Consider the following 14692-nt stretch of genomic DNA (forward strand, 5'->3'; position numbering starts at 1 on the left):
AATTGCAAAAAAACCATCACATTTGGGGCTTCATCTGCGGAAAACCACCGGGTCGCTAATCATTTGCAAAAATCACCGCACATTCGGTAAACATTTTGCAAAAAGCACTGATCAGTTGAGTTAGCCCGTTTAACCACTTTCTGACTAGTGGGGCCGGAATGTAAGGAGCGGATTTGGCAACAAATTTGCATATACCTCCCTAGATCTTAAAACAAAAGGCAATCAAGCCCCTCCCCCTCCCCCACGGAGGGCATCTCCCCCGCAGACAGCACCAGCTCTCCTTTCTTGCGCGTAGCAGCGGGTGGGCACACCGGCCGGCGAGCCGCGCGACGGCACAGGAGATGTCCCCGCACGCGTCGGCCATCTCCACAACCACGAGGGCCAGCAGCGCACTGTCGTCACCGGGGAGCTGGAGTTCCTGTGTAGCGTCCGCGGCGTGGACTTCGCGGAGGCGGCCGCAAGGAGCTCGGCCTTCAAGCCACGACGGCTTCCGCCGGGATGCCGTGGCCGCGCCTCGGCCTTCAAGCCACAGCGGCTTCCGCCGGTATGCCGTGGCCGCGCCTCGGCCTTCAAGCCACGGCGGCTTCGGCCAGGATGCCGTGGCCGCGCCTCGGCCCTTCTGCCAGGGATGCCCAGCGCCGTTCGACGCCGTGGACGCGGGCGAACCTCCAAGCACTTAGGCCGCCGTCGGCAGCAGCGCCGCCCGTCTCCGGCGCCTTCTCCCCTCCTCCTACACCTCCCGCTGCGGCGTGCAGCAGCTGCCGCGAGCAGCAGCAGCCGCGGGGCGCAGCGGCGAGCAGTCGCCGTGGCGAGGACTTGCAACGGCGAGCATCAACATTTGCAGGCAGCCACAGCGGCGGGGAACTGCGGCGGCGAGCAGCAGCACGCAGCGATGAACAGCAACAACGGCACTCAGCAGCTGCAGGGAGGCAGCCGACGACAACCAGCCGGGAGCAAGGGCTGGATTGCTTTTCTGTTTTTAGATCGAGGGATGTGTGTGTAAATTTTTTGCCAAGTCAGCTCCTTACAGTCCGGCCCCACATGTCAGAAAATGATTAAATGGGCTAAATCACCTGTTCAGTGCAAACTACAAAATGTTTACTGAATACGCGGTGATTTTTGCAAATGATTACCGACCTGGTGGTTTTCCACAGATGAAGCCCCAAATGTGGTGGTTTTTTGCAATTCACTCTATTTATGTGTATTGGGCATTATAAATTTCAATGCATGCATATGTGGCCATGAGTATTTTTTTTAGTTGGCATGTGTACGCGCCCCTATTTTTTTTTTGAATAAAGACACCCAAAGGGCATCTTAAATCTGATTATCATCGAGGAAAACAAAGGCCAGTACACTGGATAGACAACTGGACGTAGAACGACCAGTAAAAAATAAAATTACAATAAAAAGCATACTAGTCTTCTTCTTCCTCTGATTGTACGCTGCCCGCCGGTGATTGAAAATTGCACTGAACCAATAGCAAAGAAAAGCAACACCTGCAAGTGCCCTCGCCATACAAGGCTTTGAAGACCGCAATAGCCACTCGCCCCTTGAGACGAGATCTAAAAGTCGTTGAAGCAGCATCGGCTGGAGCATCACCCCAAGCAGAACAAGCTTGCAATCCACCACCACGAGATCAGAGGGTTGGAGAAATCGGGTTAAGCCACAGAACAACACAGAAGAAGATGTCGTGGTCGCCACACCAAACGCCAGCCAAAAGTACTCCTTGAAAGACAACTCCTTGAAAGACACACAAACTGCCAAGATCTGAAGGGAACCAACCGATCTGGGGACACAAACTCTCACAGGCCCTTCGCCGGCGCCGGATCGGACATCGTCGAGGTAGAGATAGACCGGAAAGACTTTATTCCAACACGTCATCATCGCCACCACCTCGTCGATGCCGCCGAAGAAACAAAAACCTAAGAAAAATAAAACAAGACGGACGGGTCCCCACTCCTCTTGCCGCCGACAAGGCCGCCGGACGGGAAAGAGGAGGGGGACCGAGGCGGCGGCAGTAGTTGTGGCGGCGGCGGCGGGTTAGGGTTAGGAGGCGAGACGTGTCCGCGCCCCTAATTTGTAGCCAAGCAGCACAAGCACGCAGCACCAAAACAGTTTTCCCAGGAAGCAGCTCGACGTCCCGGACTTGTCACTACCGCCTCTCCATCCCTGCCCGGATGTATGTATACGATCGAGCTCACCAAAGTTGTCACCTCGGGCCCCAAAGCTTCAGGTTACTTCCTACTTTTGGAACATATTGCAGGAAACCGAAGGTGGTGGAGAATCAGTATTCAGCAACCCCATCGATTGGTGGATCGGAAACATCAGCAAGCAGGTGGCCAACAGTCGAAAGTTCAGATAAAATTAACCACAAATCGCGTCATAGGCATCTCCCACTAACTTCAGGTGTTGCATTTGCTGAACAGCAAGCAGAAGAGTTTGGCGATTTTGATGTCAACTTTGCTTTTTTCTGCTGCCATTTTAGCGGGCGTTGGCAATTTCATCATAAGTAAATAAACGATCGACGAGCTACACCTTGAAGGGCTGCAAAACAGCAAAAGTAACAGTTTTATTCCCTAACCAAAAAAGTAACAGTTTTATTACCCCAAAGTTTCAGTTCCGGTGGCAACTTTCCTGGCTCCGGTGAAATCCCTCCGTATCAAAATAAGTTTTTTATAGAAAGGGGGTTTGTCCGGCCTCTGCATCAGAGCGATGCATACGGCTATATTATTGATAACCAAAAGGTCCAACATAAGTCTTGAGGTCTCAAACAAAAAGAAAAAATGCTCACAAAGAGAATGAATGTAAAAATAGGATAGCCACAACCGGCAGACAAAACATAAGATAGAAAACTAAACACCTATCCTATTACATGATCAACATCCAAACCGGTTGAAGATAGCCCGTGCTACCGTCTTCCATCGAATAGATCCGGTAACTAAATGCTCCCTGGCCTCCGTCGGAGTGAGTAGCGACCACATATAGATGAGTGTAATGTTCCAAAGTAAGTGTCTTAACTTTTAATACAACTATTATTACAAATTTGACATACTTATTTTGAGACGAAGGGAGTATGTAACACCATTATTGAGCATATACATGCAAATTTGAGACACTTATTTTCAAATGAAGGGAGTATATAACACCATTATTGAGCATATACATGCACATGTTCTAGCTGGGAATGACCCCCTGATTTATCGCCTATACATGACATTAGGTGCTTGGCTGGCTCGTCGACGACCACACAAACACTTCCTTCTTGAATTGGGGACGGGTCCTCGGCCCGGTCCATAAATGTCAGGCCAATGTGGCGTGCACACCCAATCCAGGACAGTGTCACTGATGCTGTATACTTCATAGAATAGAATACAATATATGATTGAGTAGCTGTAGTTCACCGGCGCTTTGCTGGCTCGTCGACGGCCAGGTAAACACTTCCCCATTCGGCTGGTCTGGAGTCTAGAGAGGGCGCGACGTCACCATCGTCGGCGATATGTAGCAGATATCTGCGGCGAGCGACAGAAAACAAACCCTTCATCACTCAGATGGCAACGTATATCCACACGTGTAGGCCACACAATCATACTATCGATATAATTAAATCGTTCATAAATTTGAGTAGGTGACATATATCCTTCACCTAAGCTCTACGACTATATATAAAACCCGCTTGAGTCGTCGTACACGCCGTGCAATTCTTAATCAGGAGAAGAAAAGGAGAGCATCCAGCCATGGCAGAGGAGAGGAGCCCCCTGCACCTGCCTCGCCACAAGGAGGAGGACAAGGAGGGGGAGGAGAAGCAGCATGGCCACGACCACGGTCACAACCACAGCCACGGCCACGGCCACGACCAGCGGGAGCACGCCGGCGGGAGGGGGGTGGACATGGACCTGCCGGCGACGTACGTCAACATGGGCTCCATCGCCACCGCGGGCGTTCTCGTACGCACCGTATCGCGCACACGATTTAGCTTACTGATTCTGACGGTTTGTTTGCGACGCTCACTGGCTAGCTAGCTTCCTGTACGCGTGTGCAGGACTGGAGGTACCAGAAGGCGACAGGGGAGAAGAGGCCGGACAAGGTGATCGGATTGATCAGCGCGGAGCAGGCCAAGGAGGCCGAGCGCAGGGAGGCGGAGGAGCGCAAGGCGGAGGAGGAGGGCGGGGCCGCCTGGGCCAAGAACAAGCACGTCTACCAGTTCTGATCGATCGCCGCCGGGCGCCGCGCCCGGCCGTGCATCTCGCGGCAGATGGTGTTCTGGATGACAAAAGTTCGCGAGATGATGGTTTCTTCTACCGTGCAGACTATATAGCGTGCATGTATCCACCGCTCATCGTTACTTGGAGATTGGTGCTACGTTTTCTGGTTTTGTCAAAAGCTTGTCTTGTTTCAGAGTGCTGCATGTTGTTTCGTCGATGTCTTTTTTTCCTAAAATGTATCGTAATGTGTTGTTGTGTGCCAGTAAAATAAGAGGGTATACTTGTCAGATTTGTATGTAATTTTTCAGACGGTATGTGCTCTTGGAAGGTGAAAATAAGATGCCATCTCGCAAATTTCTATATGTTTTTAACGTCTAGTGTTTTTAACTCATTAATTTTAGCATATAAGAAAATTACCATTAAAGTTACAAGTGTTCATAGTCAAGTGGGATGCGAAATATATGCGCTCTCCAAAAGTATAGTGTAATAAGTAGGGGATGCGGAAGGCAGCTCACGACTGAAATCGAGCTACCTTACATGTAGGGTCTGCTTGGACTACAATCGTGAGCTGCCTTACCAACATATTGGTGTTGACCAACTGCATGGGCCTTCCTTTGGATTGTAACCAATTTGTTTGCTCTTCCCTGATTCTGCACTAACTTCCTATCCACTCGTCTATTTTTTTCGCCCACGCGCTGGCGAGCCCGTGGCGGCAAATTTTTCCGCCAATAATTTGGCGTAACCAACTTTGGCGTGGCTAGTACAGGCGCTATCCAAACACACTCCTAGTCCCCCATTTGCATAAAACGCATTCTGCACCGGAAATCCTTGAACAACTAGGTCAAAACATGGTAAATCTCACTCGAACAACTTAGTTTTCACAGTGGATCGAAGCACATGCACGCACGCAAGAAGATGCTTTGACCTTTCGGTAGGGACGCATCGTCGAAAATCCTGAAATAAATCCAGAATAATGCAAGCATCATGACTTAAACCCTGGTGGGGTGAGATACTACTATCTCTCTAACCATCCAACCATGGATTGGTTCGCGTGGTAAATCTCACTTGGACAGCTGGTTTTCACAGTGGACCGAAGCACATGCACGCACGCAAAAAGATGTTTTGACCTTTTGGTAGGGGCGCAAGGATGCATCCTGATCGGGTGACTGGATCTTAATCTTTTGTCTTGACTACTACGTGTAGCAAGTGGCATGCATGTATGCATCCTCCAAGACAGACAACCACTCCCCAACCGACGACCTAGATGGATTTTATATACTCCTCTCATACCGAGCACATCCAATGCATGCATCGCCACTCTTCTGAGTTCTGACAGATGTTAATATATGCATGCACGCGACTTGCACGCTGATTAGTATATGAACCCTGCAGATCTAGATGGATCGGATCGAGCCTGCAGATAACAGTTTATAAAGCAGCACGAGCTCAGCATATATACAGCTCGAGCTCCAGCAGACCCACACAAAACCTACTCGTACACGCAAATCACAACCAGCAGCGGAACCAAAACTATAGTAGTGGCACTAGCTCCGGCACCAACCACGGCAATGGCTTCACCGGCGGCGGCCTGCCCGGCGGCCTACTCATGGGCGCCGCAGGACGGGTGAGCACTGAGCACACAGCAAACAAACATGACGCTTCGTTTCTGCCAGCACTGTAGATCACATGGTTTTTCCTTTTCCATCTGAGAATTTATTTGTGGGTTTTGACTTGACCCTTCCATGGATGGAGCAGGGCACAACGCGGGCAGAAGGTGTTCATGCAGGTCTGCGCGGGGTGCCACGTCATGCTACCCTATGCCGGCCTCCGGGCGGCGGCGCAGGGCGAGGTGGGAGCTCAGATGGCCGAGATCGTGGTCGAAGAGGAAGCTGTGATCGCTGCGAGATCCCCATCCGGTGGCTCATACACGCCGGACCTCACAGCCCTCACCACAAAAGTAAGACACTTTTTTTTTATGAAACACATGTACACGCTTGATTCATTACTGAAAGAATAAAACCTTAACTTTTGAAATAAATAAATAAAGTGCGAGCACACATGTTAAGTTTAGGACTTGAATCCAGGTGGTCAGGTTTCACTAGTACAAATATCTGATCAACTAAGCTAGTTCGTTTTGCAAGCATGCTCAAATTTCAGTGTTTTCTTCGATCGAACAGTTCTTAGCGTTCACTTAGAAATAGTAGCATTTCTGGTCGCATGAACCACTAGTATTTTATACATGCTTCATTGTTCCTTTTCCTTCTAGATCCATGAAGGGGCGGCTCTGTACACCACAGGGGGCAAGATCGCGATGACGATGCCTAGGATGCTCACCGGCGGTGTCTCCATGTGCCAAGAGTTGACGAAGAAGATGGCGCCACCAAGGGCCTTGTGGCTGCAATTTTCCCAGTCGTACATTGGGACTATCCAGATGACTTGATTGCCCCATTGGCGTCCAGAGTTTGGAGTCACACTACGGTGAAGCTTACCAGTTTCTCTTGAAGATTTCACATGTATCTTTGTGGTGAATTGACTAGTATCGATAATAAATCCCTCATGTACGCCATGTTTAGAATATGGGGAAGTTTTCCGATAACAAGTGTTCCATGGTTTTGATGGAGTGTACCCTTCGGTCTCAGTGTGCATTTTATGGCGAGCGAGTCCACATGATATGTTCTCATCCTATAGCACGGTAAGAAAAATGTCAACGTCATCAACTCCCAAAGAACATGTTTTATTGAATGTGTTTTCTCTCTTAATATACACCGTAATGGTGCATGTACACATGATATAGGCTCTCATCCTAAATCACGGAAATAAAATATAAACTCCAGACCGGGATCATGGATACACGCGGCAGGCGTTAGAAAGCCGTCAAAGGCCTGTGGCCATGTGCATGAACGAATTGATGCAGAGGCCGAGAATAAATCCATTAAAAAAGGCAAGAGAGGTTGTTTCACGCATTTTTGCCAACGAAAGTGCTACGCAGATGATGGATGTGTGCACGACTCTGGGACGATGGACAGTCCAGCCGCTGATATGCGCTGGATAGTATGCATGAACGGCTTGATATGTGCTGTCGTGCACAAATCGTCTGCATGGTGTCGTGTGTATAGCAGCGCTGTTTTGCCGAAGCTCTGGAAACCAGCCTTACCAGGAGAAAACGGCTTCTACGTGAGTAGAAAGGCGCCTTCCCCACCATGTAGTAGTTGGGGCCACGAGCTAAAATCCGCAGGAGCGCTCGGTATCGCTGGGCGTTGATCAGCGTCGGTACCAGTCGCCCATGTTGTATTGTGGTACAGTAGACAGGGAATAATTTAATGATATACGGAATGAGGAGGCGACGGCGTTTGTGCGTGGCGTGGTGATGGCCGTCACGTGCACTGGACGGACTGAAAACTGCTCGAGCCATGCGATGATTTTTGTTTTGCTAGGTGACGAGAGCAACTAATTAACTAGCGTTCCTTCGGGGGCCTCATAACGATCAGCATCATTTAATGCACTCTCAGCCATTTGCCACGTGTTGCATTTTGGACGCTCCTTCCGGATTTTTTTTCGCACGCGTTTTCGGCTTTTTAAACGGATTCCTCCCCCCCCCTCTTTTTCGATGTTTTGGTTTTTCACTTGTCTTACCTAGCCATTTCCTTTGCTCAAAAAAATGTGTTTTCTTTTTTCCTTTCGCGAGAGTCACGGTTTTGCTTTCGCGAGAGTCACGGCCATGCATCTCGAAAACAAAAAAAAATAACGTGCTCTCTGTTTTTTTTCCTTTCGCGAGAGTCACGGTTTTGCTTCCACGAGAGGCACGGTTGTGATTTCGCGAGAGTCACGGCCGTGCCTCTCGGAAATGAAAAAAAACGCATTTTCTTTTTTTTCACGAGAGTCACGGTTTTGCTTCCACGAGAGGGATGGTTGTGATTTCGCGAGAGTCACGGCCGTGCCTCCTCGGAAAAAAAACGTGTTCTTTGTTTTTTTTTCTTTCATGAGAGTCACGGTTTTGTTTCCATGAGAGGCACGGTTGTGATTTCGTCAGAGGCACCGGCGTGCCTCTTTCGGAAAGGGAAAAATCAGTGCTCCCGGTTCAGTTTTTCGTCCGGCTTTTTGTGAAAAAAAGTTCGTCAAAACCTATTAACATGGGATCTAATTTTGAAGATCTTGACGCGAGGAATCCAACAGCTAAAGCGGTTCAAGATTTGAACACATGGTTTAAGAGATAAAACATTTTGAATAAATGGATCTACGAAAGAAAAGAAAACTTCCGGTTGCAACAAGTGGCGCACATGCAGCACACCACTTGTCGCAACCTGGGAAAGTTGGAGTGATCTTCCAACGAGTACTCCCTAGTGATTTCGCTAGATGACGTGCATCTTTTTTTTTCACGGTAAACAGATGAGACAGGGCGATGTACTAGCTTGTTAGCGTGGATTTTTTTTTCATTTTTGTGTTTCGTTCTGGTCGATCCCCCTTTTTTTTAAACAGCTAGCGGTGTTTTTTTTTGGCTGAGGTAACTATGAGATTGCCCTGGTGCTCACATGTCGTCTTCCTGCTTCATGCCGACTGTTGGGACACGTGGAGGGATTCTTATTTGCACCGGGCCATGGGGTAGTTGGGTTGTCCAGCCCTTGCTACACATCGAACAGTCTCATAGCATTGCTGAAACTAGTGGAAAGGAAGTGACTGGTGGACCAAGGGATGTTTATGGGCGCACATCGAAATATGACAAGCTGGATTTTTCTTCAGAAGAGTTTGTTGAAATTGGTGACGTGCACGCTGTCCACTCGGTGCTTCATTTTTGGTGACATCAACCCGTTTGTCAAGTTGCAGGACAATGGCAATGTCTTCATCAATGGCAGGATGGTGGGATGATTTCATTTGAAGCTTAACCTTTTCCAGCTAAACGAGATTTTCAGTAATGGGAGGGGATATAGGTGGTCAAATGAAAGGAATGTAGCAACACCCGGAGGAAAAATGCCCATGTTTTCTGCACAAGCTCACGGGAGGAGCTTTAACCGACCTGTCAAATCACGAACATGGACTCGTTGGTGTTAGATCCGTGCTCACTTCTGCTGGATCTTAATAATGACATACGTATTGGCCCGAGGTCCAAGGGTGATCACTTCTGCACCAAGATGGAGATCTTTTTTTGCGGAGACTGTGCATGGCGTCTTGAACTTTCAGGAGGGCGATCCTTTGTGGGACTTTTTGAACCTGAAGTTGCGGTCCATGGCAAAGAACTCGAAAGAGGTCAACTGTTTTTTGCCGTATTGGAATGCGAAATTGCAAGTACGGCAGGCGATGCAAGTCATGTACGGGTTTTAGTAAGCACATGGATACGTGAGCCCTTATCGCGGAGGAGAATACGTTACGAAATGCTTTGTTCAGCAGATACGCGCCAGATGTCCACCCATTCTGTTCGTCTGCAAGGTTGACGCGAGTAAGGGGGGTCCATTCTATGAACATGCGCGTGTTAGGCAGCATCGGGATACCATTTTTCCAACATGAGAAACATGGATGCTTTTATTCTGATCCTAATGCCTGACGAGTGCCTTATGGCTGATAATCAGAACAGTCAAGTTGCAAATTGTTCTTTTTACATAACGCAATCAAATCGGAGGGAAAAGAGAGATTAGGGGCACACTATCCGATGGAGTATACCTTTTTGTCCAGCCGGGTGCTTGAGGATCATCTTTGGCTGTCAAATTCTCTTATAATGGTGCTGAGAGGGCGGCCCCCCTCACAAGTGCTATTCAGATCGGCTGCTGCTGTGACTGCTACGTTGCCAACATCGCCAATACTGCACTCGGACGCGGCGGAAATCAGAGTTTCAGTGGGTTCGTTTTGGGGGAGGCTGCTGCCGCCGCCGGGCAGATCCACAAGGGGAAACAAAGACGAGCGCACTAGTAGGCCGGTCTGCTACCTTCACCGGAGACGACTTGAATTATTAAAGGCATGGTCTGGAAGGTGCCTGTCGACGGGATCTGACAAGAACTCGAAGCCATTATCCTCCGCCATCGCCATAGCCATGATCTCGCGAGCTCGTGTGGCGGCCAAAGTTTTTTTTTCCCCATGCGCCACGTGTAGGTCCCGATGTTGTTATATGTGACGGCATGCGTACCGACAGACACAGACTACCATCCGCGTTGCCAGAATCTATGCCGCACGTCTCCGTATACTCGTGTGCAATCGAACATCCATACGTACGTTGTACGATTGCATTCACTGCACATCCACACGTGTCAACGACTTGTTTTTTTTTTTGAGACATTACATGTCAACGACTTGTTGTCTCGTGCTACCAGGACCAGGCGAGCCCGTGTGCTCTATTGCTGCACTCCGGGCCACGAGCCATGTCACCCAATTCAGGTAGTCACATCAACAACGCCTAATCTCAAACAATGCAAATAGTTCTAAGACCAATTTAGCTAGATTTCAGTTAGCTGAATTTTGTCATGTGGTCAATCAATTTTCTGGCCTTTGGATTGTGCTTTAAGATTTGTGTAGTTTTTCTTTTTTCTGTCATGTTTTGCTGGTGATATTGGGCTGTTTGGATTTGATTGACATCTATTTTGGGTCAGTCGATTTTGTTCTTGGGCTGAATTTCGTGCGTGCATGCTGTTTTTCCATGTGTTTGCTTTTGTTTTTTGCATGTGCAGATTTTTTATTTTTCAGTTGACTTTTCTTCTTTACGTGTATTTTCGGATGTTGAGTGCGTGAAACTGTATACATGCAAGTACTACATGTACAAATTACATTACAGCACGGAAACTTCACCCTTATATATTTATCCTACATATTATAAAAAGTGCATTTTGTGCTAATTTTGTGAATTTTTATTTTTTATTTTCTTTATTCTTTAAGGGTAATACCAATGCTAATTCTTTTGTGCTATTTTTTTGCTAATTAAATACATTTCTATTATTGTATGTATGTATGTATGTATGTATGTATGTATGCATGCATGCATGCATGCATGCATGAAAGAACTATACAATATGTGTGTAAATTATACTAGACTGCTAAAGTTGCATTATTATATGTGTATTCGCGGCATATTATAAAAGGTGCAATTTTCCTGCAAAGTTGTGTGCAAGTTTTTATTTGTTTTCTTTCTTCTAAGAGTAATACCAATGTCGCTAATTTATTCCCTCTTAAAAAACTTTATTTGTTTTACCATATTTAGTTTTTAATTAATTTCCTATTTTCAAGGACAATACCAATGCCACTTATTCGTTCCTTGTTTAAAAACTTTGTTTCTATGTAAAAATCAGTATTATATGTTTATTCTTAGATAACTAAAAAACTGCAATTTATGTGTAAATTGTGTGCAAATTGCATCATTATTATTTTTGAATTCCTTTCTTCATAAAGGGTGGTACCAATGCCACTATACTTCATTTCTTCTTAGAAAAAATTACTTCTATTTTTGTGTTTGTAAGTAAGTACACACAAGTATGATACACCATGTGTGTATATTATAGTAGAGAGCAAAGTTTGCACCGTATATGCTTATTTTGGGCATATTGCAGAAGTGCAATTTCAAGGCATACATGTGTGCAAGTTATTTTTTTTATTTTCTTTTTTCTTAAGGGGTTTCATTTTCCTCTATTCAGTATTTCGTTTTGTTTTTTATATTATATTTCTTCTTAAAGGGATTCATTCTTACATAGAAAACTTTATTGTTTTGTTTTGTTTTAGTTTTTGTATTTTGTTTTCTTAAAGGGTTTCATTCTTCCATAGAAAACTTCGTTATTTTGTTTTTGTTTTTTATTTTCTTTCTTCTTAAAGGGTTTCATTCTTCCCTAGAAAACATCATTATTTCGTTTTGTTGTTGTTTTTTTATTTTCTTTCTTCTTAAAGGGTTTCAATCTTCCCTAGAAAATTTCATTATTTTGTGTTTGATTTATTTTCTTTCTTCTTAAATGGTTTTATTCTTCCCTTGAAAAGTTTATTATTTTGTTTCATTTTAATTTTAATTGTATTTCATTTTCTTTCTTTAACAGTAATACATTTATTTTTTGCATATTATAACAAAGCACAATTTTTGTGTAAATTGCGTGCAAATATTGTCATTACTTGTTTGTTATTGCCTTTCTTCTTAAAGGGTACTGTCAACGTTCAATTTTTTTTATTTTCTTTCTTCTTCAAGGGTACTATTAAATGCCAGTGATTCATTTTAGCTTAGAAGGCTTCATTATTATGATTTTTTTGTTTCTATTTTTCTCTTTCTTCTTTAAGGGCATTGTCAACTCCACTAATTCATTTCTTCTGAGAAAACATCTTTTTTGTAAAAGTTCCACTAACACATGCTTATTCTTGCATATTATAAAAAACATAATTTCTGTATATATTGTGTGCAAGTTTTATCATTATTCATTTTGTTTCTGAGGGGGTGGTGGTGGTGGGGTCGGTTGATGGTGTAGGGGTGCAACTTGCTTGAGGTTAGGCACAAGGCTAACATGTATATTTTCTTTTTACTCCGAACATGCATGCATGCAAGATTGCCTCTGACTAGCCGTATGCATGGCTACATGCGGTGTCATGCCTTCATGCCTGTATACGCTGCAGCTTTTTTTATCTTTTCTTTTTCTGCATGTTAGTTTTTTTATGCGCGCGTGTGTGTTGTGTGCCGTGCATATGTGTGAGATTGGGATGTACCATTGATACAAGATATGGTTCAGATTATTTATTGACATTTGTGTGTGTGTTTTTATTTTTTATTTTTTGGTCGGGTTGTTTTTATTTGAATGTATAGACACAAGTATTACACAAATGAGTGTAAACTATAATAAATTGTGAAAAATCATCATTCTTATTTAGTTTTAATTTTTAGTTTTTGGTTTATTGTCTTTCTTCTTTAATTCTTTCTAGAAAATTTTCTTTTGGCGAAAATTTCACTATTATAAGTTTATTCTCGCATATTACGAAAAGTGCAATTTTTGTGCAATTGTTTTCATTTTCTTTCTTCCGGAAGGGCAATAACAATGCCACTAATTCATTCTTCCTTAGAAAAACATCATTATTTTGATTTTGTTTTACTTTTCATTTTATTTTCTTTATTCTTTAAGGGTAACACAGAGCCATTAATCTATTTCTTCGGAGGAAACTTCCTTTTCACGGAAATTGCACCATTATACACTTATTCTTACATATTATAAAACACGCAATTTTTGTATAAATTTTGTGCAAATTTTGTCATTACTTTTTCTTTTCTTTTTTCTTCTTAAATGGTAATACCAATGTCAGTAATTCATTCTTCCTTAGAAAAGTTTATTATTTTATTTTATTTATTAGTATTTCTATAAGGGCAATACCAAAGCCACTAATTCGTTTTCTATTAGAAAACCTTTTTTTTAGAAATTACACTATTATGTGCTTATTCTTGCATATTTAAGAAGTGCAATTTCTTTGTAAATTGTGTGCAAATTTTGGTTTAGTTTTAGTTCTATTTTATTTTCTTTCAATTATTATATGTGCTTTCTTGCATATTATAAAAAAGTACAATTTATGTGTAAAATGTATGAAGTTTTTTCACTATTTGTTTTAATTTGCGTCAGTCAACTAACCCAAATTTAATTTTCTATCGACTAACATGCATGGGTTGTTACTAGATTGAAATGCATTAGTTTAGCTACCATCGATCGATGGGAGGAAGTGCATGTGCGTACAGATACTTAAAGTGATGTACGATACTTTTTTGCAGCTAGTCATGTACAGTACGTGAAATGCATCCATGCATGTGTTTGAATGCTCTGTCCTTTGATCCAAAAGAAAAAAAATGAGGAAAAGGAAGGTAGCTAGCTAGCAGTGTTGGTTTATCTTAAAAAAACAGGCAGTGTGCTGGTGCAGATACATATGTACGGACGTTGTGTACGTGCACCGCTTAACGCTGCGCGTACAAATTCCTCGGAAGCGAATTAATATCGCGTGTGACAGTGGCCAGCCTGCTCACCTTGATGTTTTCACGTGCGATCGAGTTAGAGCAACTTTAGCGGAACCCGCAAAACCCCCAGCCCGCAAAAATCCCGGCGAGTATGTAGGCTCGGCCCAATTTTCCGGTCAGAACAGAGCCCGCATACTCGCCCGGCCCGTAATTTTTTTTGTCGCAGCCCGCAAACCGCCTTCACTGAGCAGTATAACTGCGGTTTCGTGACCGTTTTGCGGGTCCAAACCCTATCCCCCGCCGCCGCGAGCCACCCGATTCCCCTTTCCCCTCTCGCAATTTCTCGCCGCCGACGATCACCTGCCCCGCCTCCAGCCGCCATGTGGGGGCGAACGTGGAGCTCCGGCCGCGGCTCCGGCAGCAGATCCGGCCGTGAGCGCGACCCGGAGCGTGAGCGGCGCGTCCGGGCGGACGGCGCGAGGAAGCGCGGCGCCCGGAGGTGGACCAACCGCGGGATGTCGCGGCCACCGAGCTTCAACCGCTGCGAGACGGCGGAGTACGACCGCCGTAGCACGTCATTCTCCTCCGCGAGATCTTCCTACGTCGGATTCTC

The 14692-nt window shown here is 45.1% G+C and overlaps 2 protein-coding genes across 2 annotated transcripts; both read left to right on the plus strand.

Annotated features, from left to right (window-relative positions):
• Positions 1-3673: 3673 nt before the first annotated feature.
• LOC123135007 (uncharacterized) lies at positions 3674-4564 on the plus strand. Its single transcript, XM_044554142.1, has 2 exons — positions 3674-3944; positions 4040-4564. The coding sequence occupies exons 1-2, from the start codon at positions 3735-3737 to the stop codon at positions 4205-4207; spliced, it is 378 nt and encodes a 125-aa protein (XP_044410077.1). The 5' UTR covers positions 3674-3734; the 3' UTR covers positions 4208-4564.
• Positions 4565-5649: 1085 nt separating this feature from the next.
• On the plus strand, positions 5650-6815 carry LOC123135008 (uncharacterized). Its single transcript, XM_044554143.1, has 3 exons — positions 5650-5826; positions 5958-6159; positions 6469-6815. Exons 1-3 carry the CDS (start codon positions 5771-5773, stop codon positions 6640-6642), a joined length of 432 nt encoding a protein of 143 aa, XP_044410078.1. The 5' UTR covers positions 5650-5770; the 3' UTR covers positions 6643-6815.
• The last annotated feature ends 7877 nt before the right edge of the window (positions 6816-14692 follow it).

The sequence above is a fragment of the Triticum aestivum genome, chromosome 6B, assembly GCF_018294505.1.
Source record: "Triticum aestivum cultivar Chinese Spring chromosome 6B, IWGSC CS RefSeq v2.1, whole genome shotgun sequence".
NCBI lineage: Eukaryota > Viridiplantae > Streptophyta > Magnoliopsida > Poales > Poaceae > Triticum > Triticum aestivum.